Here is a 27,893-nt window from a genome sequence, read left to right on the forward strand (position 1 = left end):
GGTGGGTGGGGGAATGGGTGAAAATAGGCAATGCGGATTAAGGAGTGCACTTGTGATCACAAGGGTGATTAAAATAAAACTAAAAAAAAAAAAAAAAAAAAAAAAAAAAAAGGCTTTAAGGCAAAAAAGCCTGGGTAACCTTGGTTAGCAGTCCTGGGAGACCCCCCAAAATAACCAGACTCGTGGCTAAAGTGCAGGCGGCCTGCGCGGGGTGGGGGGCCCTGCGCAGCCGCCCTCTCCCATCCCCCTGTCAGCACCGCAGGGCAGTTCCCTCTAAGATGCCTGCTCTTGCGAGTGCTGAGTCGCTGAGCAGCTTGCTCTCCATGTGACTTCAGTTTCCGTCCGTTCCTTCCGCAAGTGCTAAAATAATCTGATGCCCCAGGGAGAGGAGGCGGCCCAGCCCCGCTTTCGGCTGCTCTCGAGGAGTCCGAAGCCCCGGGAGAGGATGCACCCCGCGGAGCCGCCTGGGCCTGCGGGAGCCGTGAGTATTTCCTGCGGGACGGCCCTGCTGGGGTGGGCGAGCTGGCGCGCGGCTGGGTGGTAGGTCAGCGTCCGTGGCTCGCAGCTCGGGACTGACCGGGAAGTTGTGGCTTGCTGCATCCAAACGCCACCGCTTTTGTGCTCGGTTTGGGGGCCACAGCTCCGGGTAGGTGGAGAAACCTCCCTCTGGGAGCACTTACAGCCGAAAAAGGTGGTGTGGTGCAGTGAAAGCAATGAAGGCTTCGGATTCCTCCTTTGGGGGTTTGAGTCCTGGCCCTCTGGGGAGAACACTTGAGCCTCAGTTTCTTCATCTGTGAAATGGGAACACTAATGCTCCCTTCCTGGGCTGAGTGACTGGAGGAGGTGATAAGACTCTACTGTGAACACTCAACATGCTGAGTGCTTGGACGGATCTCCTTTCCTGTCCCACGACGTGGATTGAGAATCACCATTTCATAGATGAAGGCACTGAGACTCATTTACAGCGACACATATTTATGTATGTCTTACATGTGTCGGTGCCTTCAAGGTATTGGGGATAGAACTTGAATAAGACAGGCAAAGCCCATTCCCCAGAGTTTTTGTCCTTGGGAAATTCTGTAGGGTGTTGTTACTCGGACCCACAGCTAGTAAGTATCAGAGGGAACCTAGATCCCAGGCTTTTCTGGCCTCTTGTCCAGTGCTCTTCTGTAGTAGCCCTGGTGGCCTATCCATGTGGGCCAGATTATAGAGGTTCAGCTTGTATCCCTGTGCACTTAGGAGCTGTCATAAGTAAGGAGCCACTGACCAGGCTTTACCCCAGAGAGAAGGTGGCCACGTGCCCAGCTATGGCTGGAACTATAGGAGGCTGAGCAGGATCTTAAGAATGGAGCCCCTGGAGAGGGCTAGTCCTGAGTGGTGCACTTCCAGGGGACCCCACTGGAGGTTTCTTCCCTGATGGGTGCAGCCTATTGGAGTCTGATAGGAGAAACATTCAGTACACAGAGCCGGCCCTGCGAGCCCCCATGTTGTGCCCCCTTCACCTACTGGCTGTGCTGCAGTAGGCGCTGATGGTTTGCTGGGTTTTATAGCCCTGAGACTTATTTATTTTTCTTACACGCCCCATAGGTTTGTATATGTATGTCTGAGAGTTCCTAGGGTGATTAGAAAATCATGGGCCAAGAAAAAAAAAAATAGAACAAAACAAAACCTTGATTATTGCCTTTAGGTTAAAAGAAAACAAAACAAAAGTCTGTTTCACAAAGAGGGTGCTTCATCTAGTGGGCGCCCTTATAGGAACTTCATGAAAACCCATATAAACCTGATCCCACGTAGTGCTTAAACCATTCATTCAAGAGCAGGGACTTCCCAAACAGAAGGCAGGGCCTGGGGTCTTTGGCCTGAGGCCTTTTTAGGAATGCACTGGCCTCTGTCGCTGTATTGTTTCTTCCTCACAGAAGAGTGATGCCAGTACCCGTTACAATTTTCATTCTGACTGCAGTGTGCATCCACACCACAAAGTGTAAACTAGACTCTTGGATGGACAACTAGATGTACCTCACGCTATCCTCAGACCCACATTATAACCACAGAAGTTAGGGGACAGTGGGCTTTCAACCATGACTGAAAAACCTTATCTTGCTCAGGACATGCTATATGCTCAGTGATGCTTACTGACATGACTGGATATTAGTGACGAATCTTTTTTGCCTTTGATAGAACTTCTTTATTATACTCATTTCCCACCCCTCAAACTATTCTTCGCAACATCACTGATAAAATGTCATGTGCTCAATGTGTAGGGGCTTCTGGGCTAGGTGAGGGGATGATCTCTGAAAGCTCAGAGAGGAGAGGAGAGGGAAAAAGGACACTGGCACTTGGATCTTGTCAAGCTTCACAAGCAACTGTAAACCTGAGTTCAGCGGTCTTTTAGTTAGAAATGACAAAAACCTAACTCAGCCTGGCTTCAGGGAAAAAAAAAAATATTGTTTCAAATAAACAAAAAGTCTGTGTGAAATAGCTTCAGGCATGGCTGGGTCCAGGTGCTCAAACACTGCCAGCTTTGCCTTTTCCTGTTATTAGGCAGGTCCTAAAGTTGGTGGCAAAGATGATCCCATTCCTCCATGAATTCAAAGAACTACAGCTCCAAGCTTAGTTCCCACAAGTTTGGCATCTGAAGGCAAGAACAGAAAGCCTCTTTCCCAATAGTTCTAACAACAGTCCTTCTCTTGATTGTCATGGGCTTGTCATCTGTGAGGTACCCAATGTAAACCCATCACTGTGGTTAGGGAAATAGGGGGCTCTGATGGGCCTGGTCTGAGGCCTCGTGCATAGGCCCCTCCTTGGAGCCAGGGATTGAGGTCAAACCCAAACAAATGTGGGCTTCTTAAGAAAGGAAGGGGGTTTGTTGCATGACAATGGAAATGTACTTAACACTATTGAGTTTTACGTTTAAAAATGGTTAATGGGGCGCCTGGGTGGCTCAGTCAGTTGAGCGTCCAACTTCAGCTCAGGTCATAATCTCCCAGTTCATGGGTTCGAGCCCCGCATTGGGCCCTGTGCTGATAGCTCAAAGCCTGGAGCCTGCTTCAGATTCTGTGCCTCCCTCTCTCTGTCCCTCCCCACCCGATGAATAAAATTTAAAAAAATAATAAATAAAAATAAAAATGGTTAAGATGGTAAATTTTAGGCTATGAGTATTTTACAATTAAAAAGCAACAAAATAAAAAAGGAAGAAAAAGGAAGAGGTGGTTTCCTCAAAGGGGAATTGAGGAGATGTTACCAGAAGGAGAAATGAGTGTGGGTAGGAAAAACCAACTGATTTCCAGAGCAAATGGAGTCAGGTGCTGACACCAAAGCACATGTATCTTCTTGCTCTAATGCATGAGTGATTTCAGACCAACAAAGGGAATAAAGGAGGAAGTAGAACCCTGTCGTGTTCTCACCAACGAGGTAGGCATAAGGAGCAGAGCTAGCGCCTATGATGGGCTGAATGTGGCCACAAAGCCCTGTGAGGACACAGGGATGCCCCACATCCAGCCCCGACCCAGAAGGTCGCTGTAGTCAGGTGCTAGCTGTGTGCCCCAAGAAACTTTCTGCTGCCACCTCCAAGAAAAAAAAAGAATCAGGAGGGGATTTCTCCACAGAAGATAGCACTTGGGGCTCTGTCTTTTTCCCTTGACTCTGTCCTTTTACCTTTTTACCTTGGGGCTCTGTCTTCTCAAGCAGGACCTAAATGTCTGAGGCAGCCCAGCACCCACAGTGCCGGCAGGGGCTCATCTTGATGTGCACATCATGTTCTCCAGTAACTTCATGTCACTCCTTTCTAGATGTCAGGCTGGACACTGGTTCCTTCTGGTCCTTCCTGTTGTTACTCCTCGTCTAGACCAGCTATGGTCCCTTGGGTCTCTCCTGCCTTTCCAATGTCTCCTTGGGGGGTCCTACCAGATGCCAAGGCTGAGCTCTCTCTCTCAGGTCTTTCCTGGGTTGGCCCTGGGTCACCTCCTTCAGCTTTCAGACACGCTAATGGTCTCCTTATCACTGTCTAGGCTGACAGCTGTAGACCTCCTCGTGGGACTCTCCTGATGGCCTTTCTCTTCTAGGTTCTCCAGACTTTCCCCAATCCCTGAACTGAAGCTTCCATTATATTTAGTAATACTGGCTTCTTGTTTCCTTCTAAATTCCCAGGTTTTTCCCAGGCTTTGTAGCTCCTTTTGCAAACCTGTAAAGGCCTTCACCTTTGTCATAGTTACACTTCATGGCATTGACAGGTGACCCACAGAAGACCATGGCCCCATGAACACTCAGGGGTACTTACTATTCAGAATATCAAACACTGCATGGCAGAGGCACTGACCAATCGGAATGGACATTGTCATTAGAAGCAGAATCCTGGGGCCCATGTTGGGTCAGGTGTTAACCTCCCTGGCTGCTCGATCATGGTGGGGCCTGGCAGTTCCAAGAGAGGGGCCAGGCTCATGGGATACCTATTTGCCAACAAATACAAACCTGTGCAACCCAGCTGAACATTCACTCAACATATATTCGTCCCAGGCAGGTGCACATCCAGCACCTCCTACCTGGGCCAGAACTTGGGTTTTGGCTTGTTGAACAATTGATTTGGGTCTTTCTGAGCCTTGGACTTCTTATCTATAAAATGGAGATAATAAGCAGGGACTTGAACATAGATTTTCATTCCAGTATTCATAGCAGTCTTATTCACAGTGGCCAAAAGGTGGAAATAACCCAAATGTCCATTGATGGGTGAATGGATAAACAAAATGTGATCTATACATACAATGGAATATTATTCAGCTATAAAAAGGAATGACATTCTCATACATGCTATGACATGGAGGGACTAGAAACCTGATGCTAAATGAAATAAGCCAAGCACAAAAGGGCAGATATTACATGATTCCACTTACACAAGGTACCTAGGGTAGGCAAATGTATAGATAAAGAAAGGACTGTGGGAGTACCTGCGTGGCTCAGTCGGTTAAGCATCCGACTTTGGCTCAGGTCATGATCTCACGGTTTGTGAGTTCAAGCCCCGTGTCTGGTTCTGTGTTGACAGCTCAGAGCCTAGAACCTCCTTCAGGTTCTGTATCTCCCTCTCTCTCTGCCCCTCCTCCACTCATGCTGTCTCTGTCTCTCATAAATAAATAAACTTTAAAAAATTTTTTAAAAAGAAAAAGAAAAAGAAAAAAGAAAGAACTGTGGTTACCGGGAACTGAGGGGAGGGGGAATAGAGAGTTCCTGTTAAGTGGGTACCGAGTTTCCATTTGGGATGCTGGATAGGTCTGGAGAAGGATTATGGTGAGATCGCAGGGCAAAGTGAATGTATTTAATGCTACTGAGTTGTACACTCAAAAAGGTTTAAAATGGTAGCTTCTATGGGTATTTTACCACAGTGAAAATGGAGACAGCAATGCCTATTTTATAGAACTGTTGTGAAGTACTAAACGAGATCCAAGGTCGGTAAGAAGACTTTGCAACTTCATGCTGTTATTGCTATTATTATTCAATAGTGTTAAGTTATAATCCAATTGTTTTGGCTTTATCCAAGAATCCCCCAAGAATCATTGGTATTGGGCACCTAGGTTGTTTATTCAGTGAAGGTCTTGGTTTCGGCTCAGGTCATGATCTCACCGTCCGTGAGTTTGAGCCCTGCATGGGGCTCCACGCTGACATTATGGAGCCTGCTTGGGATTCCCTCTCCCTCTCTTTTTGCTCCTCCCCTGCTTGCGGATGCACTCTTTCTCTCTCAAAATAGATAAACTTGAGAAGAATATTATTTTAAAAATCATTGTTATTTTTGGCGGAGGGGATTTCTTCTCTTAAAATCACATTATTCCCATTCCTCTGTGAATTCAAATAAGTTGTAGTGAAAAAAAATCAGCCTTAGAACAGGCAGCCACCTTGTCAGTGCAATTTGGGGGATTTTGAGAAAGACAAAAATCATCTCCCCTACCGTCCTGAACCTACACCATGAAAACTTTATTATATTTCATCATAACTGATATAAAAGAGCCTTGTATTAAAGAGCATATCCATGTAAAGAGCTGTGAAGTATAAGATATCCATTAAAGAGCAGTGTATTAAAGGGATATCAGTCACTTACACTGCAGTGTAGACAGCTTTCCTCCTAATTCTGAGGACTCTAAAGCAGTGATTGTCAAATCTTTTTTTTTTTTTTTTAACAAGACAAACTTTTCTCCAAGTAGCTGACTTTGCAATCTCGATTAAATTAATTGGATTGATCTAGAAGGTTGAACAAGTAGTAGCTTCATTTTTTGTTAAATCGCTCGATATGCATTCTAAAGTTTTTAGGGGGAAGTATACTGATGACTGCAATCTATATCTTTTTTAAAAGTTTGTTTATTTATTTATTTACTTATTGAGAGAGCACAGGGGAGGGACAGAGAGAGGAAGAGAGAGGATCCCAAGCAGGCTCTGCACTGTCAGCACAGAGCCCAATGCAGGGCTCGAACTCACAAACCATGACATCATGACCTGAGCCGCAATCAAGAGTCCGACGCTTAACCCCAGTGAGCCACCTAGGCGCCCTGACTGCAGTCCATTTATAAATGCATCAAAAAATGAGATGACTTGAGCTCCTAGGTGGCTCAGTCAGTTAAGCATATGATTCTTGGTTTCAGCTCGGGTCATGATCTCACAACTCGTGAGTGCCAGGGCCATGTCGGGTTCTGTGCTGGCAGTGGGGAGCCTGTTTGGGATTCTCTGTCTCCCTTTCTCTTTGCCTCTGTCTCGCTTGTGCTCTCTCCGTCTCTCTCTCTCTCTCTCTCTCTCTCTCAAAAGTAAAAAAACAAAAGATCTTAAAAAAAATAAGATGGATTGAAGGCTGGATAGAAGGATAGGTAGATCGATAGCTATGTGATAAAAACAAATATAGTAAAATGTTAATAGCACAATCTGTGTGATGGGTATACCAGCAATCACTGTCAAATTCTTTCAACTTTGCTGTGTGTTAAAAATTTTCACAATAAAATATTGGGGAAATGTCAAATTACTCACAATACCTGGTAACTGCTCATTTTGCTTTTCATAAACATAAAAATCAAATAACAAAAATATCAAAAAACTTCAATAAGAGCTGTAACTCTATGATATATTATTATGTTATATGGATTATTGGATCATTGCTCAACTGAACTATTAGAATGAGATGAGGAGGTGACATATGCACTGGGCCTTGAAGGATGAATAGGAGTTTGGCAGCTGGAGAAGACCAGAAAAAGGACCTTTCCCACAAAGGAAACAGTGTGTGAAAATATACAATTTAGTCATGGATAGCAAGTATCCCGGGTGGCTGGGGCTTGTGGCATTGGGTTGAATTTTGCTGGATTCACAGACTAGGTTTGAATCGCAGCTCTGACATTCTCTAACTATATGGCCTGAACCTTTGTGAGCCTCAGTTTACCATGTGTAAAATGAAGATGATAGCATTTATCTGCTAGGATTTTGTGAGGATTATTATATGTAAAGCACCTGGCATAGCGCTTATCCCAAGGTGAACCCTCAATAAACATTAGCTATCGCAATTGAGAGCCTGGGAAGCAATTTGACAGCTTGAATACCACCCCATTAAGCTGGTCCGTTGTCTGGAATCTACATCATTTCTTTCCTCAGTTGGGCTCTTTTTCAAGGGAACCAAGGTTGGAGGGGCGGAGGCAATATAGTTCCACTCTGGGCCATAAGCCTTGGTTCTCACCTATAACCCCTTCCCTGCCTATAGTCTCCCACAGACTTTGGGTGCTCTCTCCTCTTCCGAACATCTCCAGATCCACACTCCACAGCTCAGACGGATGGGAGAATGTTCTGCCACTCTTCTGTTTTATTTATATCAGTATGAGCTCCCTGTTTGCACAGAGGAATTCTGCGTTTAATTCTGACATGACCTTCTCTTGCTAATGAAGTCTGCAACATTTCCTTATATTGACAAAGTTCTTCACACACATTCTCTCATTCGGTCCTGAAATAACCCTGTGAGGTCAGCAAGGCAGGTATTATTGTCACCTATGACCACATTGGAGTGTGAGAGAGAAACCTGTGATATTGAAAGGAAATGACAAGTTTGAAACTAATGCGTTGTTGGTAGGGTTCCTGTCCACAGAGATTACGTGGGTCTCTCCTAAACGAAGGTGACAACACATGCCCAGTACCACTAGCCATGTAAGAGCAAGGTGTTATGGCCCCAGTGGGAGCATATTTGCATTTTTTAAAACCTGTGGTCATGGAACAGGACAGAGCGAACTGACCTCCATTGGTTCTAAAGGGCTGACCCTGACCACATAGGGAAGCCGGCTGACTCATTTGTAGCCCTGAGGCCACAAAATCTGGCAGGATAGTGTTTAAGCAGCATTCCCTCCACACCGGCTGCCAGGAATTGGTTATAGGTAGAGCCCAAGAGAAGAAAAGCTGCTGTGGCCTCCAGCCTCCCTCCAGGCAGAGACAGAACCTAAGCCATTCCCAGATGAAGACCCTTCCCCCAAGAGTGGGTAAAGCTTGGCTGATCACGTGTGCTAGGCTGTGGTACAAACAAGAGATCTATCTGTATTTTAAACCAGTGCTTGGAAACCACTGCATGGTGTTCCCTGTGGCACCTTGTCCATATCATCCCATCTCTCTGGCCTGAGTGTTCTCATCTCTAAAATACTGGCGGGTAGTTCCTTCAGAAATGCTACAATTCTCCTGAAGAAAAAAAAAAAAGTCAGTTACTAGATTTGAACGAACATGCACGTGACAGAAGAGTCATGTGCAACAGAACTGTCCTTTCTCACATAAATTCTTGGGGCCACACATCCAAGGAGCATTCTAACAAATTCAAATGATACTCCTCGCTTATTTGTGCAGGGGATCACGAGTTCTAGAAGTGGGATCCGAGTTCTGGAAGCAAATGCAAGCGGAATTTGCACAACCAGCTGCTTACAAAGCAGTGAGCTCCCACCTTGGGTGTGTTTAATGCCACAGGCAGGTTGATTACCTGCCAAGGATGACACTTTAAAGATGACAAAGACTATTTTTGAACCTTCTTTTAAAACTTACCTTAATATAGTAGCAACCCTACCACACAGGCATTATGATTCCCATTTTACTGGGGAGGAAATCGAGGCCAAGAAATTGAGTGATGTACTGAAGGTCAGAGCCAGGCTTTGAACCTGTTCCATTTGTCCCCTTAGCCTGGACTCTTTCTTCACCCTTACAGTCACCTTTTTAGAAGCTGGACTAAGAACACACAGCCCAAAATCTAAATCCCTGAGGCCCTCAAAAAGAAAAAGAATTTCTATAAAACAACTTAGTTATTTTAGTTATTAGTCAATGATATTTTTCCTCCATTAACTCCAAATATCCCTTTAAGCACACTTACAATAATTTCAATTTTAAGCACCTATAAGAAATTCTCTATTTTTGTGATATTTGTTAGGCTCTGATTATAACATATATTTGAATTTCAATTAATAGTATATCGATTCTATTCTTTTAAAACTTGTCTTGGGGCACCTGGGTGGCTCAGTTGGTTAAGTGTCCGACTTTGGCTTACGTCATGATCTTGTGGCTTGTGAGTTCGAGCCCTGCATTGGGCTCCATGCTGCTTGGGGATTCTCTCTCTCTGCCCCTCCCCTGCTGTCTCTCTCTCTCTCTCAAAATAAATAAATAAACTTAAAAAAAACTTGTCTGGATATAGTAATTGAAGTTGATTGTTGGAGAATTAGAAAACACTAAGAAACAAAAATACAGATGTGGAAAAAGTAAATATTAGGTGCAGTTCTCTCCACTGTTGAGATTCAGCTGTGTACCCTTTCAAGTATTTTCCATGCACATGCACATGAGTGCAGATTCCTTTAGCACACTTGGGATTATACCATACATTCTGTTTTGCATCTTCCTTTTTTTCTTAATATTTTATTATGACCATCTTTCCATGTCGCTAAATATATTGCCACTGAAACATTTTTTATTGTATCATATAGTTGTATCATAATGTATTTAGCCAATCCTTTCATTGTTGGACTTATAGATGGTTTCCGCTTTTTAAAATATTATCACTAATATCTCACTGAATATCTCAGTAAAAATATCTTTGCATACATTATAATTCCTTAGGATAAACCCCTAAGAGGGGAATGATTGAATCAAAAATAATCTACATTTTCAACGTCTTTGATAAATTTTGTAAAATTGTCCTTCAGAAAAAGTGTGCCAATTTTCCCTCCCACCTTCAGGGTCTAAGATGATGCTGGGGGTGATGGGGACTCAAAAGCTATTGTGTTGCCTATGTTTTAACAAGTTCATTACTAAGAGAGAAAGCCAGAGAAGCAAATTGTGAGGTCTGAATTCACACATCACAGTTCTAAATGCCATGTTGCCCCAATCCTCAGTATGCAAGTTCTTTTTTAGATGTGTTCACCATCTGAACATTGATTCTATGCAAAATATAGGAATGTACTAATTCAACCAAAGATTACAGCTGGTTCTTCACTTTTATGACTCTTCTTTATTTTCTTTCACATATAATACCGAAACCAAATTTTAAAAAATCTTTGGATTTAAAAGTCCACTGTTTGGACATTTATCCAAAGATATAGAAATAAGTCAATAAAGGCATGTGACTGTTCAACATTATTAGCCATTGGGGAAATGCAAGTTAAAATCACAAAGAAGCCACCTCACACCTACTAGGATGGCCGGAATACAAACGACAGAAAATAACCAGTGTTGATGAGCATGAGAAGGAAATGGAACACTCCTGCCCTGCTGGTGGGAATATAAAGTGTGCAGAAACTGGAAAACATTCTGGCAGTTCTTCAACGTCAAACAGAATTACAATGTGACCCAGCAATTTCATTCCCAGTATGTATAGGCAAGAGAATTGAAAACATGGCCACACAAAGACTTGTACATGAATGTTCACAGATGCATTATTCATAATAGCCAAACGGTGGTAACAATTCAAATGTTCATCAGCTAATGAATTCATAAACGAATGTGGCAAGTTTGTCCGGACAATGAATATTATTCAGCCATAAAAAGGAAGGAAATACCGATTAATATGTGCTGCAACATGGATGAACTTCGAAAGCATTATTCTAACTGAGAGAAGACAGACACACATTGTATGATTCAATATACATAAAACATCCAGAATGTACAAATGCATAGAAATGGAAAGTAGACTAGTGTTTGCCAAGGGAGGGAGGAAGTGACTGCTAATGAGTAAAGGGTCTCATTTTGGGGTGTTGCAAATGTTCTGGAATTAAACAATGGTGATGGTTGCACAACGCTGCGAATATACTAAAAACCATTGGTGAATTACATAGTATGTGAATTATGTATCAATTTTTAAAGTATATCTGTGGCTTATTTGCAGGAAAAGAGAGCACAGAGTATCTTTAAACCTTTTTTAGACATGTTTGTTTGATAGCTAGTTATCAAAGTAATCCAAACTCACTGTTCAAAAGTTGAATAGTTTTTATCTTGAATTTATGTGTTTGTTTGCTTATTTATTTATTTATTTATTCATTCATTCATTAACTTACTTATTGCCTCAATCAGAAGGACTCCCCCCCCGCCCCCCCCCCGCCCCCCCGCCTTCTCATCTTGAATTTAAAGTTTGAATCAATGGGGCACCTGGCTGGCTTAGTCAGTTAGAGCATGTGACTCTTAATCTTGAGGTTGTGAGTTTGAGCCCCACATTGGATGTAGAGATTACTTGAAAATAAAATCTCAAACAAATCAAAACAACAACAAAAAACCAACATAAAGTTTGAGCCAAAATGTCATTCTTGCTTTTCTTTTTTTTTTTCCTTCCTTCCCTTTCTTCTTTCCTTTTCCAGACTACATTTTAAGCAATAAATATATCTTGCTAAACCATTTGCTTGGTGTCAGTACAATTTCTCCAAGCAAAAGTCTTGCAAATCAAGTTAGTTTTATGTGCAGATTCTTATAAAACAGAAATAATGTCTACAGTCATCTAACATGATGATTTGTCAGTACTCAAAATAAGTCAGTTTTCCTGTAACAAGAATCTAATTAGTTTTGGAGTGCACTTTTTAAAAAATTTATTTTGAAAGAGAGTGGGGGAGGGACAGAGAGAGAGAGAGAGAGAGAATCCCAAGTCAACTCCATGCTGTCAGTGCAGAACCCAACTGGAGGCTGGATCCCATTAACTGTGAGATCATGACCTGAGCAGAAATCAAGAGTTGGTCACTCAACTGACTGAGACACCCAGGTGCCCCTAGAGTGCACTTTTAAAAACCATTTGTGTTTTTGTGTGTTAATTTTTCATAACTTTTAGCTTTAAGTTTATTTATTTATTTTGAGAGAGACAAAGAGAGCGCACGTGCATGCAGGAGCATGCAAGTGGGGGAGGGGCAGAGAGAGACTCCCAAGCAGGCTCCACACTGTCAGCCGAACTCAATAGTCAGACGCTTAACCGACCAAGCCACCCAGGTGCCCCCATAACTTTTATCTTTGAAGCCGTTTCTAACTTACAGAAAAATTGCAACACAACTAAAAGAATGCCCATAAATTCTTCACCTCTGTTCACCAATTGTTAAACATTTTGTCATATTTGTTTTCTTTCCCTCTCTCTATTTATTAAATATATATATATATATATATATATATATATATCTGAATGATTTGAGAATAATGTTGCAGACATTATGCCCCTTTACTTCTAAATAATATAGTGGGTTTTTTTTCTAAATATAAGGATAGTCTCTTACATAAATGTAATCAAAATCCAGACATTTAACTGGATCTCCACCATAAAACTGTTATTTTCACCTTTGCAAAATTAGTAAGTAATCTGTAGAGAGATAGTTTAAGACTACTGTCTTGTTTCCCAACAAATTTTTGCTCTTCAGTTTTCCTTTTCCTTGATAAGTCTTGCCTATGGATTGCACTTGGAAAAATATATTGCTAGCTTTCAGATTTCAGCCACTGTCTCTAATTTTCAGGTAGCATCATGAACCTTGCATGCATCTATTGTCCAGTTTTGTCCTTTGGGTTTAAAACTTATTAAAGAGCAAGTCCTATTTTAGTTGGCTCCTTTTTGTTGGCAAGATGCAACCGTAGGGCCAGCCTTTGAGGGGTGTTGTGGGGTACTATCATGAGAAAACATGGAGGTTGGAAATGGATCTGACCCTGCAGAGAACCATCAGGAACCCTAGAGGCAGCCTCAGAGCCCATTCTCACCACCCAGCCTGGAGGGCCCATCCTCCTGTCATTCTTCCTATCCTCCCTTCTCTGATCTCTGTTGAGATGAATGTTGACTGTTTTCATTCTTTTCTGTTCACACACCTTGTCATCTGACTCATAGCTTCTGCTTCCTCACAGCAAGATCCCTCAAAAATTCAATTCTACCTTCTCTCTGTGGCTTTTAGTTCCAATTTCCACTGCCAATGACCTAATTGTCTCCCTTGTCTCTGCATTGGGATCACACATAGGGTGCTGGCTGCATGTAAGGATTGACCTCGTCTGGTCAGATGCTTCCCCAAGATTCTATTAGCTTGTTGGAGGTGGAGGTGGAGGGATAGGTAGAGATGGAGGTGAGGTCATGTGTCTCCCTTGAGGGCTGCCTCGCCAGAGGGACTGTAGGTGTGGTGGACAGAGCTATCGACCTGGACAGTGGAAGTTATATTAGTACATCAGGTCAGAACACGTGATCTACCACTCTAGGGCTCTTTTCAGATAGGAGAGAAGCAGCCTGGAAGCTCTTATTTGAATGTCAAATGTTCCAGTTTTCAGGATATCTTTAAGATTGGTGTGTATGTGCATTTTTAACTTAACAAATGTTTACTGAACACCTTTCTGAGAAGAATATTTGAAAAATATATGTTCCAGAAAATGCTGGGACAGAAAATTACCATAAGTCTCCCTCTCGCTTTAGGAACCCCAACATTTATTTCATTTTCCCTATTAATTTTTATTTTGAAAAATTTCAAACTCACCGGAAGGTTAAAAGAAAGTATCATGCTAAATTTATCAGTTGGTAATATTTTCTTTAATTTTCTTCCTTCCTCTCTCCCTCCCTTTCTCTCTCTTTCTCTCTCAGGCCATTTGAAAGTAGGTTATATAAGTTGTAGACATCATGAAACTTCACCCCTAAATACTTCAGCGTGCATTTCCCAAGAATAAGAGCACTTTACTACATGACCAAAAAATCATCACCGCACCTAAGAAAATCAGCAATAATTCGATAGTATCATTTGTACATAATACCATCTGAAAGCACATTATTCAGTACACATATTACCTCAGTTGTCTCAAATTTTTCTTTTAGAGATTTTTAAAAATCCAAAATCCACTCAAGGTACATGCATTACACTTGGTTATTATGCTCCTTTTTTTTTTTTATGTTTATTTATTTATTTTGAGAGACTGAGAGAGCGTGAGAGGGGGAAGGCAGAGAGAGAGGGAAAGAGAATCCCAAGCAGGTTCCACACTGCCAGCGCAGACCCCAATGTGGGGCTCAGCCTCATGAACTGCAAGATCATGACCTGAGCCGAAATCACGAATGGATGCTTAACCGACTGAGCCACCCAGAAGCCCATTAAGCTTCTTACTCACTTGTAATCAAACCTCCCCCTTTTCTCCTCCACTGCCTTTTTTTTTAATTAAAAAAGTTTTTTTAATGTTTATTTATTTTTGAGAGAGAGAGAGAGAGAGACAGACAGATCACAAGCAGGGGGAGGGGTAGAGAGAGACAGAGACACAGAATCTGAAGCAGGCTCCAGGCTCTGAGCTGTCAGCACAGAGCCCAGTGCGGGGCTTGAACTCACCCACTGTGAGATCATGATCTGAGCTGAAGTCGGATGCCACCCAGGCGCCACACCTCCACTGCCTTTCTTTCTGTTTCAAGACTTTGACTTCTTTGAAGGGCCCAAGCCAGTTGTCTTATAGGATGATGTATAGCCTGGATCTGTCTGATTGTCCCCTCATGACTGGGTCCAGGGCAAGCATTTTTGGCAAGCGTACTGCCAAGATGGGGCTCTGTGTTTCCCAGCGTGCCACATCTGGAGGCTCAGAGTTTCAGGTATTCTCACTATGGGAGATGCTAAGTTTGAACATTTGGTGAGGGCTCAAGTCACTTCAATTTTTTGCTACGATCAAAGAGACCAAAGCTGTTTGCCTGGGGCTTTCAAATACTTCTTGGTAGTAGGAATGATTTGAAGTGTTCACAGACTGGTGTTTCTGTTTTTTATTATCTATTCTCTGTGGTGTGTGACCAGCTGCCCTTCCCTCTCTCCCAGGACCCCAGGTGGGATTTGCTCTTTTCTTTTTAAACAAAAGCAGACTCCCTTCCTGTGGAACCCTCTAGCTAGCAACTGTACCTTTCTTCAAGGGTGTCAACGTCACACATTCACACCCCACGGCTCTGCCTCTAGAGATTTCCTCCCCTCAGGCCAGTCCATAAATACTTGTTTCTGAGACCGGTACCTCTGAGAGTTACTATCTTTCTCCAAAGTCCTCTTTCTTTAAAGCATTTTCAGCTATTTGATTACTTTGAGGAGGAAATTCTTAATGACATGCTAATGTATGTATCACATTCTTAACACTGATCACGCCTTTAGCAAAGAGCGTGCAGTGTGCAGTGGCAGCTCTGGGGGCAGCGGCTAGAGTAGCAGCGGTGACAGGAGGTGGGGAGGTGAGAGTGTGGGAGTGAGGTGATATTCGGGGTGCCCCTGAATGTTAGAAATCCAGCATCCTTGCCTGAAAATGAAGCGGAGCTCTCCCACATTCATGTCAGGGTTACTCCTTAGCATTCCCAAACTTTTCGTACGAGGAGATCTTTTTACGGACAAAAATACCTGTAGATTAGCCTTTACTTGTGGTTGTGTTTCACTCCCAGCTGGTTAAGATGTTACATCATGACAGAAAGCTACTTGAAATTAATAACACTTAAAAAAAAAAGTTTTATTTTTTTTTGATTAATACAGGAAAATCGACATGCATTTGGAAAACAAGCAGTGTACATATATGTTTAAGTGTTAGGGGGGTCTAATAATACTAAGTGTGCTGCTGCACCCCTGGATGATTTTGATTTTTGTGAGGACAGGGACATGGAAATTTCAGGACTTCCAGAAGCAGAGACCAGTCAAAAGATTTCACTCACCCTCTCCTTCTGTCCTTCATAAAAGCAAGCAATCTCCCACACGTCCCCTTGCTGAAGCCATTCTTTGGCCTGCATGCCGCCACCTTCTTCCACTAAAGCCGTCCTGAGCCCAGAACTGATGTGGTCACGGGGATGGATATGGAAAGCGCTCACCCAGCATACAGTCAAGCTGCTGCTGGCAGGATCGGGACACCCTGTCCAAAAGGAGTAAATGTTCCCACCCCTTTCAGCCCACAGGGCCACCTACTCAGTCTTCTTTGACCTTACTTGGCTCAGTGAAGCAGGACCTTTTCCCTCCTACCTTGTGGAAATAGAAAAAGCAAACAAGCACACTTTCTAAAACAAGGAGGAACTTTTACAGCTGATGTGCATTCTTCTTCCTCACTGTTCGTGTTCTCTTGCTGTAGAATACAGTCTCGATTCATGTTGTTTTTGTGAAGTGGATCGGTTTTCACCACTTATTTATGTTCATACTAGGTATGAACAGAGAAAAAATAGACAAAAAGCCATATTGTATTTCTGCCTGAAAAGGAACACTGTGTAGGGTAGCCTGGCTGGCTCAGTCAGAAGAGCACGAGACTCTTGATCTCAGGGTCGTAAGTTTGAGCCCCACATTTGGCACAGAGATTACTTAAAATAAATAAATAAACTTTTTTTAAAAAAAGGAACACTGTATGCACATGGGATTGATGTGGGTTGAGTCACAGTTTTCCATGATAGCCGATTAGAATGCATAGTCTCAAGACCATTGGTTGCATAGGGGATGCCGTTAAGCATCGGAGGTCCTGATATTTCAAGGACTTCTAAGAGAGGTTTGTGATGACTGGACACAAACAGAATAGTTAGAAGATAAAGAAGAAATGTAAATTCAATACTACGAGGACTTCACTCTAACAGAAGGGTAGGATTTATAATCTCAATATCTCCAACTCAAATGTGTTACAGACACAGTACAGTACTTACGTCCTGCTAGCACCTGAGTCAATAGTGCCTTGTCTTTGAAAGCTTTTCACTGATTAGAAGCTGACAATCTCTGGCATTAGCCATGATCAGGAAAACCATGACTGGATAAGACATAGAGAGACCTTATAGAAATTATTAACTGAATAAAAGAATGTAGGATTGTAGATTCTATATAGAAGAGAACCGGGCTTACCATTTGCTGCCTCTACACTTAGAAGGAACTCTTCAATTTTGTTACCTGGCTTAAGAAGATACGAGCTGAGTCTGTTAATGCCATCTGCCTCTCATGTCAGGATCTCAGCTTTCATATAGGGGAGTTTCCCAGTGGTCACCCAGACCAGGAGACGTCATACTTATTCAGACCCTACTTAGGGAATGATTTGCAGTTTCTTATGGCTCCATTTCCTCTGTGGCTCCTCAGTGGTCATAGTCCATGAAATGGAAACCATGAATCCAGGACCTTTTAATTATAGTGAAGGGAGGTTCCAGGTTACCTCATTTAAATTATTAATTTCAAACGGCGCCTGGGTAGCTCAGTCGGTTAAGCTTCTGACTTTGGCTCAGGTTATCATCTCACAGTTTACGAGTTGGAGCCCCGTTTCGGCCTCTATGCTGACAGCTCAGAGCCTGGAGCCTACTTTGGATTCTGTGTCTCCCTCTCTCTCTGCCCTCCCTCACTTGCGCTCTGTCTCTCTCTCTCTCTCTCTCTCTCAAAAATAAACATTAAAAAATTTTTTAAAGTATTAATGCCACACTCGTGTGTCCTCCATTATAATTATTTTCCTTTCACTTCCCTTTCTCTACCCAAAGTGTAGTTGAGGTGATTTGGCTTAAAAAATGGATGTATTTTCTAGAAGATGCCAGAGAGATTGGAGTGAAGTGGGACAGTTACTTATTTGCCACAAGCTTAGATGCTCTCTTATAGCTCACCCAACTAAGGTTAATTGTGAGGAGGGGAAGCAGTCCTGTGCACACAGCAGAGGGTTCATGCGATTTCCAGTGAGATTTGCCATCCAAACTCATCTTGTACTCTTTGCAGCTCCATGGCTCTGAGGAATCCTGCATACTCTTGGAATAGTGTTTCTCAACCTGACTGGTTGAGAGAGAATAAAAAGCCTTTTATTCTTTTCAGGGTCACTATATACCTTTTTTGTTTAGGACTGATCCAAAGCCATTCTCACTTACATCATTGTATCTGCCAGGGTCCAACCAGGAAACAGAAACACCCAGATTATTTGTTAAAGAGAAAATTTAGTGCAGGAAATTGGCTATGCATGAAGAGGCTAAGAAGCTAACCAGCAAATAGACAATCAACCCAGAGGTTAGCAGTTTCAGGAAGCTATGATCTTCACTAGTAGGGGAAGGATAAAGTAGGGAAAGGATGGTGTTACTAGAGTCTAGGAGTCACCAATAGAAGCTCAAGGACTTCTCAGTCCAAGGCAGGGAGAGATGGAAAGATTCAGTCCTCTTTCTGCTGTCTAACTTCCCATAGTTCCTCCCATTGACCAAACCAGCTGGAGGCCAGCTGACACCCAGAGCTTGGGAAATAGGCTTCAGAAGTCAGTTCCCTATGATACAGAGCAGGGTAAGGCATCTATCTGAGGACAAACAGCTCTCAACCAGCATAGTCTTCTGTTACTGGAATTAACCTTGTTCTGGAATTTATTAACATAGAATTTTTAATGCAATCTTCCTGCATACCTTTCACACACCAGTTGGCATAATGATATATTCATTCTTACATCCAGATTTTTCATTCTTTTCCCTTCTTTGTGTAACTTGAATTACCTTGGAGATGACACGTAACAGCCACTCAACCAGCTCAGTGGTGTTTGAAACTCATAAATAATAATTATGTCATTAACTACCTTCACAGTTAATGAAGCACTTTCACATATACTGGTTGATCTCATAAAAACTCTGAATAGTTATTATTATCCCCATTTTATGGATATCGGAGTCTTGGAGACTTTATATGAATTGCTTGGAGGCTTTATATGAATTGAAAAACAAATCCTGGAGCCAGAATTCAAACCCTGGTCTGTCTAGCTCTAAATCTGATAATTTTTCCACGCTGCCTCGTGAAAGAAGGAGTTGCCCAGAGGGAACAACAGTAGTTTTTCTGGGCTGGTTGGCTGATTTTAGGAGGAAGGAGAAAATATATTTTAAATTTGCAAAAATTTTCTCATTGACCCAGAAATTAAAATTATGCTCAGGGCATGACTTCGGGCCTATCTAACATTCCAGTCTAAAGAATTATATTCTCCCTGAAGAAATCACAATCTTTCCCTGTACATATCTAGATTTGGCATTTCAGTATAAATTGAAATGGCTGTTCTAGAAGGGTCATTGTCACAGCAGCATGTACCATCCCAAGCCTGACAGAGGAGGTGAGGGAGGAAGGCAGTGGGGAAAGTCCTTGGTTTCCATTTCCCTGTCTGTTTTCAATAAAATATAGGACACCCAGTGAAATTTGAATGTCAGGTAAACAATGAATTTCTTTAGTGTAATTATGTCCCAAATATTGCATGGGACATATTTGCACTAAAAGTTATTTATTGTTTATCTTACATTCAAATGGCATCTCGTAATTTGCTAAGTCTGGCAGCCTTATTTCCAGTTGGGCAGTGATCCCAAGGTTGTTTTGTGTGTGTGTGTGTGTGTGTGCGCGTGTGTGTGTCCTGTGCAGATCCTAAGGACAAAGCCCATATGGCTGTGCTTCTGCCATCTGTGCCCTGTACATGCCATGAGGTAGTACTTCCTGCACAGGTGCAGAAATGGAAGGAGGGCCGGGAAGGGGATTCCCAGTATCCAGCAAATACCAATGAATTCTCAACTGGAGGTTCCCTTTGTGGTAAGGAGCGCTGACCTGACCTGAAGTGAAGGTTAAAGTTAATTTACCTGGTTTCGCTTTGCTTTTCTGTTAGTCTTTCACTGGTGAGTATTAAAATCTGACCATGAAGTTAAAGTTAGCCTCAGAGATGTGTAAACTTATTCAAAGAAAGAGGAAGAGGAAGGGGCCCAAGATGGCCTGGGTGTGTGAGGCAGAAAGGTCTGTGGGTCCCATGGAATGGGCGAGGAGGTTCATTTCAGTGCTGGTGCTGCTGGCCTAGGAGAAGCCTAGGGAGCAGGCCCTGTGGTCCCTTCTGGGGAGATGTCAAGGCAAGGATGGAGCAGAAGAAATGCTGGGGCCAGGCACTTGCATCTGTTTGTGAGGAAGCAGAGCTGAGAAAGGAATGTCACTGGGCTCTAAGCCCTCCCAATAGGAGGGCAGTCAGTTCAACAGCACCCTCAGGGAGAGAAATTATGCTGGTTACTCATCCTGGAGCTCAGGGAAGGGGACCTCGGTGGGGGCTGCTCTCAGCCCTGCTACTAAGTTGATCTGGAACCTTAAATAAGCCCTTAGTGTCTCTGGGCCTTTGAATGTTCTCCTGTAAAAATGCAATGGCAGAGAATATAATATATTTCCATTATGGTTTTGCTTAGTTCTAAAATTATATTGGTATATGTATAATTTTAAGCCTTCTCATGGTTTCTGTTCTGTGTTCACTGGCCAGGTAAGAGGGCTGGCAACCACACCTCATCAATAATCCTTATTATACCTGAAGATTACTTTTCATTTGCCCCTTAGTTTTTTTCTCTTATTCAGGCAAACTATCAAAGTCCTTTTTTTGCAAAAGGTTGTATTCAAATGAGTCAAAACCAATGAGACCTACCCTCCGAAAAGCCTCATGTCAACACAGCAATTAGTAACTCTACAGGACCAGAAGCTACAATTAGTATTTCAATCCCGGTTCACCATTCTTTTGTTCATTCATTCATTCATTCATGCAGCAAATATTTACTGAGTTCAGGCAATGCATCAGGCAGATTTGAGCTTTGGGAGGAAAACTTCAACAGAACTACAAAATGTGGCAAACTCTGGGTGACCTGAGATCCGGTTCCTCAAGTCCTTTGCCTCTCTCTTCTGTTGGTGGGCTCTTAGAAGTTTCAGTATTCAGCCACCTGTCCATCAAGTGGTAGAGGCAAAACAAAAATAAGTTCTTGTCAACAGTTGTAGTGAAAGGTTGAAAGTGTTGGCTAACTTGAGGTATTTGAATGATCTGTGGGTTTCCACCTCCTGATAGCTGTGGGCCTCTAAGAACAGACATAGCTGGGAACTGGCTCCTTCTACCAAGAGTGCAAAGCAGCCCTCTGGGATGTCCTTCTCTTACTCACTTCTTCCTTGCCCTCTGTCCACAGTGCTGCACTTGAGATGGAGTTACTGCCCCTCTGGCTGTGCCTGGGTTTTCACTTCTTGACAGTGGAATGGAGGAATCAAAGTGGAATGGCCACAGCAGCTTCCCAAGGGGGCTGCGAGTTGGTGAGTTTTCCAGGAAACTCTGTCTGTTGGTTTTGTCCTGACAAGGTCTGGTCTATTGGAAGACTGATGTATTGTCAGTCAAAGAGGGCAGGGAATCAAAGAGTCTGAATCACTCTGTAGCTGCCTAGCATGAAGCCATGTGCAAGCTGCTCCTTAACCAAAGGTTCAGATGACACCTGAGAAAGACCAGGCAGTCCCTGCCCATCTTCCTCATACCCGCTGAAGCCAGGAGGCCCCAGAGACAGGCACAGGTTAGTCACCTGAAACAAGAGCACCCTGTTAAAAATCTGGATGATTGAGCTCTACTAATGGTATCAGAATCCCTGAGTAGGGTGTAGTAAAATTGGATAAGCCCTGACTCAGAGCTTGTATATGAGCCAATAGCAAATGCTCAAGCAGCTGTACTGCAGAGCAACATTCTTGATCACATTCAGGCTGAAGACGATCAAGGGAGTGGATATCTGAGCTTTTACAGTTTACCCTCTCCAGGGCTTTCAGCCTCTATCTGGAAACAGACCTGGCTCATAACAACTGGGCACATTTCTGGAAAATTTCCCCCTTGCCTATAAGTCAAAAGTCTGCTTGAGAAACATATATTTCATAAACATTCCTTGAGTCCTATTATATACTAGGTACTAGAAAGACAAATTGGATGTCGGGGTTAATACCTACAATCAGAATTGTATTCTTAAAGCTGATAAATTTTAAAAACCCAGTTGGTCATGGTTCTTAACCACCTTTAGTAACCTCTGACCACTATGCTGTAGTATAGTCTAGTACAGAGTGGGGGTTATGAGCCAGACCAGGTTTAAATCCCAGCTTGGGGCACCTGGGTGGCTAAGTCGGTTAAGCGTCTGACTTCAGTTCAGGTGGTGATCTCACAGTTTGTGGGTTTGAGCCCCGCGATGGGCTCTGTGCTAACAGCTCAGAGCCTGGAGCCTGCTTCAGATTCTGTGTCTCCCTCTCTCTCTGCCCCTCCCCTGCTCGTGCTCTGTCTCTCTGTGTCTCTCTCAAAAGTAAGTAAACATTAAAAAAAAATTAAATCCCAGCTTGCTAGCTGGTGACATTGGTGGGGGGGAGGCACTCTGTGTCTCAGTTTCCTCATCTGTAAAATATAGAATAGTGGCACCAACCAATAATACCATAACACTGCATTGCTATGATGATTAAATAAGCTAGTGTATATAAAGCACTCAGAACAGGGCCTTGTTTGTACTAAGAGCTATGTGTTTTATCTGTCATTATTGTTGTTAGTCTCTGTTACTACAGACTTCCATTAATTCCTTACAGAGGCTATTAAAAATTAACTTCAGGGCCGCCTGCGTGGCTCAGCTGGTGAAGCATCTAAATCTTGATTTTTGGCTCAGGTCATGATCTCATGGTTCATGGGATTGAGCCCCACATCGGGCTCCGTGCTGACAGCTCTCTCTCTCTCTCAAAATAAATAAATAAATAAATAAATAAATAAATATTTAAAAACAACATTTAAAGGTTAACTTCACAGTAGCTAAATCAAGAGGGAATCAGAAAGTATGAGTTCTTTGATAGCCTTTCAGGGTTCAGGCTAGACTGCCTGTCTGACCCTCTCCAGCCTGGTGGGCAAGAGCAGGGGTCAGCTGCCAGGGGGTTCAAAGAGTGGATCACCCATGGCTCTTGGAAGGCTGAGAGTTTGAGGGTCCAGGTATCTCCGGTGCCCCGCCTTGCCTAAGCCACATGTTATCATAAAGTGGACATGGTGAGATTTTCTTGGGCTCTGACAGCCACGTGGTCCTTTTGCAGCTCTTTGGTGGGGCCACAGGGAATTGCAGAGGTTGACCCCATGCTTACAGCAGCTGTGGTGAGACAGGGTCTCATGGCTTGAGGAAAGCCCCTCACCACAACATTCTCCAGAGAGTCCCTGTCAGGGGCAGACCAACACTTACACAAATAAAGAAATGCACCTTGTTTCTGCATGGAGGGATTCAATTTTGTAAAGATGTCAGTTATCCCCCAATTAACCCATAATTGTAATGTAATCCCTGTCAAAATTCCAAAGATTTTTGAGGGGAGGGGAAGTGTGAAAGGAAGTTGGCAAATTCACTCTGACGTTCATCTAGAAATTAAAAACAACTCAAACGTGCAACAACAGAGATTAATTAATCAGATCTTGCTAATCATTATAGCTAACATTTATTAAGCACTTATGTGCCAGGTTGTGTATTAAGTGTTTTTACGTAAACAATCACAAGGGAAAAAAAAAAGCCCTTATGAGAAAATTACAAGTATAATTTCCATGTTACAGGTGGAGTAATGAAGGTCCTGACTGGTCAGGTAACCAGCCCAAAGTCACCCATTTGATAAAAAGCAGAACCAAACTGGACTGACCCTAGAACTCTTGCCTTTGACCACCGTGCTATTCATGCAACAAACTGATATAGAGTTATATAACAGGATGTGATCAAATGTATTTTTATTGCCAAGACGCTATGTCTATACATATTATCAAAGGTGGTAAAAGTAGATCACTGGACAGTTTGCGGAGTATGGTCTCATTAAAAAACTTTTTTTTCAACAATCATTGACTTTGTCCTACTGACCAATCCTGGGAAAGGAATGTCATTATTCTTCTATCTGATCACTTAAAACTTTTTTCCTGGACACCTGACACCCTGTGACTGATTGTTTTTGCCAGTCTTGTAGAACATTGCGGTGCGTTAAAGCATCCTAAGGCCTGTGTGACCTCTGCTATGAGAACAGGGTCGTCCCATCCATCCTGCCTCCTTATGTTGCACAGTTGTGGTAGAACACATCCAGGAAGAGCACTGACTTGGGCATTAGAAGTTCTGGACTCCTGTCCCTGCAATGCCACTGGATCTTCGCTTCTCTCCAGACCCCACTTCTCTGTACAATTCAGGGTGATGTTGAGGACTAAAGTCCTTTTAAGCTGTAATATTTATCAACCCAGAATGTAGAGGAGCGTCCCAGGCAAAACTCCTTTGGGTGACATGAAGATGCCACAGCATGTTGGCTGTTTTGTGCTAACCCTGTTGGACACACAGGTGTTAGGGTAATAGCGATAACAATACAATAGCGACCGTTTACATTAACGGTGTTTGCTGTGTGTCAGGCTCTGTGCAGCCTCTCACCTAATCTCACTGCAATCCTCTGGGCTAGCTACTCTCTATCTTCATCTCCGTTTTTTCAGAGGCAATAACAAACTTAGGTTAAGTTACTTGCCCAAGGTCACGTAGGAAACAAATGGCAGAGGTGGGATTCAAACCTGGATTCAAACCGGCAGACAGCCCTGGTCCTCAGTCCTTCTCACAGTTGAAACCAAACTGCAAGCACAGTTGTCACCACGCAGAACCCACGACACAGGTGCTCAGATTTTCTCTGATGTGAGGTGTGTTTTAAATGAGGCCTGGAACTCAGCTCCTAGCTGACTATTTCAATGTGAAGGTAAAGAACAAAGAAAAGTTCCCTTTTGTTCCACATTTTCCTAGCCTTTTTTTTTTTTTTTTAATTATGATCTCTAGAGTCACTCTCAGAAGCTGCGGTAAAAGTCAAGTGAATGAGTCACATTTCTGTACATAAACTTGTCTGCCTCGGAGGCCCTCCTCCCTGCTGACCAGTGTCTGTCTGATCCTAGGTTGATGGAGTAGCCAATTGCCGAGGGCAGAACCTTGCATCAGTGCCCAGCGATCTCCCTCCCTACTCCCAGATGCTCATCCTGGATGCCAACCCGCTTAAGATCCTGTGGAACCATTCCCTCCAGCACTACCCTCTCCTGGAGAGCCTCAGTCTGCACAGGTGCCACCTGGAGCGCATCGGCCGCGGCGCCTTCCAAGGGCAGGCCCGTCTGCGCAGCCTGGAGCTGCCCGACAACTCCCTCTCAGAGAACTACAAGGAGACAGCGGCTGCCTTCCACCACCTGCAGGCCCTGCAGAGGCTGGACTTGTCAGGGAACTCCCTGACAGAAGACATGGTGGCCCTCATGCTCCAGAACCTCTCTTCGCTGGAGGCTGTGTCCCTGGCGAGGAACACCATCATGAGGCTCGACGACTCTGTCTTTGAGGGCCTGGGGCACCTCAGGGAGCTGGATTTGCAGAGAAACTACATCTTTGAGATTGAGGGTGGCGCTTTCGATGGCTTGACTGAGCTGAGACACCTCAACCTGGCCTATAACAACCTCCCTTGCATCGTGGACTTCAGCCTCACACAGCTACGGTTCCTCAACGTCAGCTACAACGTCCTGGAATGGTTCCTGGCGTCAGGGGGAGAGGCTGCCTTTGAGCTGGAGACGCTGGACCTCTCCCACAATCAGCTGCTCTTTTTCCCACTCTTGCCCCAGTGCAGCAAGTTGCACACGCTCCTGCTGCGGGACAACAACATGGGCTTCTACGGGGACCTGTACAACACCTCTTCGCCGCGGGAGATGGTGGCCCAGTTCCTCCTTGTGGATGGCAATGTGACCAACATCACCACTGTCAACCTCTGGGAAGAGTTTGCGTCCAGCGACCTTGCGGACCTACACTTCCTGGATATGAGCCAGAACCAGTTCCAATACCTGCCTGATGGATTCCTAAAGAAAATGCCTTCCCTCTCCCACCTGAACCTCAACCAGAATTGCCTGATGACGCTCCACATCCGAGAGCACGAGCCCCCAGGGGCGCTCACTGAGCTGGACCTGAGCCAGAACCAGCTGTCAGAGCTGCACTTGGCCCCGGGGCTCCCCGGCTGCCTGAGGAGCCTCCGGTCATTCAACTTGAGCTCCAATCAGCTCATGGGTATCCCCACTGGCCTTTTTGCTGATGCCAGTAACCTCACTACAATTGACATGAGCCACAATCAGATCTCACTTTGTCCCCAGCCGGCTGGCTTGGACCTCCCGGCCCCCCCAAGCTGTGTGGATTTTAGGAACGTGGCATCTTTGAGGAGCCTCTCTCTCAAGGGCTGCGGGCTGGGGGCATTACAAGACTGCTCGTTCCAGGGGACTGCCCTCACCCACTTAGACCTGTCTGGCAACTGGGGGGTTCTGAATGGGACCGTCGCCCCTCTCCGGGGTATCGCCCCCACGTTACAGGTCCTGTCTCTGAGGAATGTGGGCCTCAGTTCTAGCTTCAGGGAGTTGGACTTCTCTGGGTTTGGGAATCTGAGAGACTTGGATCTGTCAGGGAATTCTTTGACCAGTTTCCCACGGTTCAGGGGCAGCCTGGCCCTGCAGACCCTGGATCTCCGCCGAAACTCGCTCACAGCCCTTCCCCAGGGGGCCGTGTCTGAGCAGCTCACGAGAAGTCTGCGGACCATCTACCTCAGTCAGAATCCGTATGACTGCTGTGGGGTGGAGGGCTGGGGGTCCCTGCAGCGCCTGCACGCCATTGCCGATTCGGCCATGGTCACTTGCAACCTCTCCTCCAAGGTCATTCGCCTGATTGAGCTGCCCGGAGGCGTGCCTCAGGACTGCAAATGGGAGCGGGTGGACATGGGCCTGCTGTACCTTGTGCTCATTCTTCCCAGCTGCCTCACCCTGCTGGTGGCCTGCACCGTCATCTTCCTCACTTTCAAGAAGCCCCTGCTTCAGGTCATCAAGAGCCGCTGCCACTGGTCTTCCATATACTGACCTGGCCACGTGCCAAGGTTAGAAATGGGGTCTGTGCGTGGAAGAACCCTTTCTCTGCCAGATTTCCGGATCTGACGCAGAGAACAAATCCAGTGAATTGAAGTTTAGGTGAAAGTTTAAAATGTTTCCAGCCCTTAGTTGCCCCACGTTCTTCTTCCATCGTTGTGAATCATCCTCATCATCCTGGTAAAATATTTATTAAGTGATGTTCTGTGAAAATAAAACACGTGTCTCATAAATATTTTTTAAATCAAACTCGCCTTGTGTTTTTTCTTTCTTTAATGTTTTTTGGTAGTTTCACTTAGATTACTTTGCACTGTCCTTCCCTTGGTGACATCCATGGAGCTGGCTAGAAAGGGTGCCAGTTCAGGCAAAAACAACCCCAAGAGCATGTCCTGTGGGTGGTGAGAGACAGTGCCCTGGGGGTTCACCAGTTCACCAAGAACAAGAATTTCAGAGCAGAGCCGGGAGTCTGAGGTGAGAATTCTCACCTCTTGTCTTGGCTTGCATTGTCGCTGCAGCCAGAGCGGTCCTGTCTGAGTGCCCTGGGTTCACACCTGTGGTCTCTGCAGGCAGGCATGACCCTTTCTTGGAAAAAAGAGAACACCTGGGCCCTGAGTTCATTCGTGTAGTGAACTGAACACCAGGCGCAGCTCTTGTTTGAGCGAAAGTGAAGAGAAATGTAGAAAGGAGCGACTTCTGCTAACTTGTAGGCAGCCCCCACTCTTCACAAAAACCACAGACAACTACTCAGCCGACTTTGAGTATATGTGCACTCACTACATTCCTAGTTTCCTTCGCCTCCTTCCCTCAGTGAACAGGGAACGATTTCTGTGCTCCTCTGTGGGGAAAAGACAATGAAGACA

General features: G+C 44.2%; 1 protein-coding gene across 2 annotated transcripts; it reads left to right on the forward strand.

The window, feature by feature from the left end:
* The first annotated feature begins 147 nt into the window (after positions 1-147).
* NRROS (negative regulator of reactive oxygen species) lies at positions 148-27,893 on the forward strand. Of its 2 annotated transcripts, XM_049629477.1 has the most exons (3): positions 148-481; positions 21,308-21,428; positions 25,057-27,892. In XM_049629477.1, exons 2-3 carry the CDS (start codon positions 21,321-21,323, stop codon positions 27,025-27,027), a joined length of 2,079 nt encoding a protein of 692 aa, XP_049485434.1. In that variant the 5' UTR covers positions 148-481; positions 21,308-21,320; the 3' UTR covers positions 27,028-27,892. The 2 variants fall into 2 exon arrangements, with proteins under 2 accessions (XP_049485434.1, XP_049485435.1); XM_049629478.1 differs by lacking the exon at positions 148-481 and having other exon boundaries at positions 12,615-21,428; positions 25,057-27,893.

Source organism: Panthera uncia, chromosome C2 (assembly GCF_023721935.1).
Source record: "Panthera uncia isolate 11264 chromosome C2, Puncia_PCG_1.0, whole genome shotgun sequence".
In the NCBI taxonomy this organism is placed as follows: Eukaryota; Metazoa; Chordata; class Mammalia; order Carnivora; family Felidae; genus Panthera; species Panthera uncia.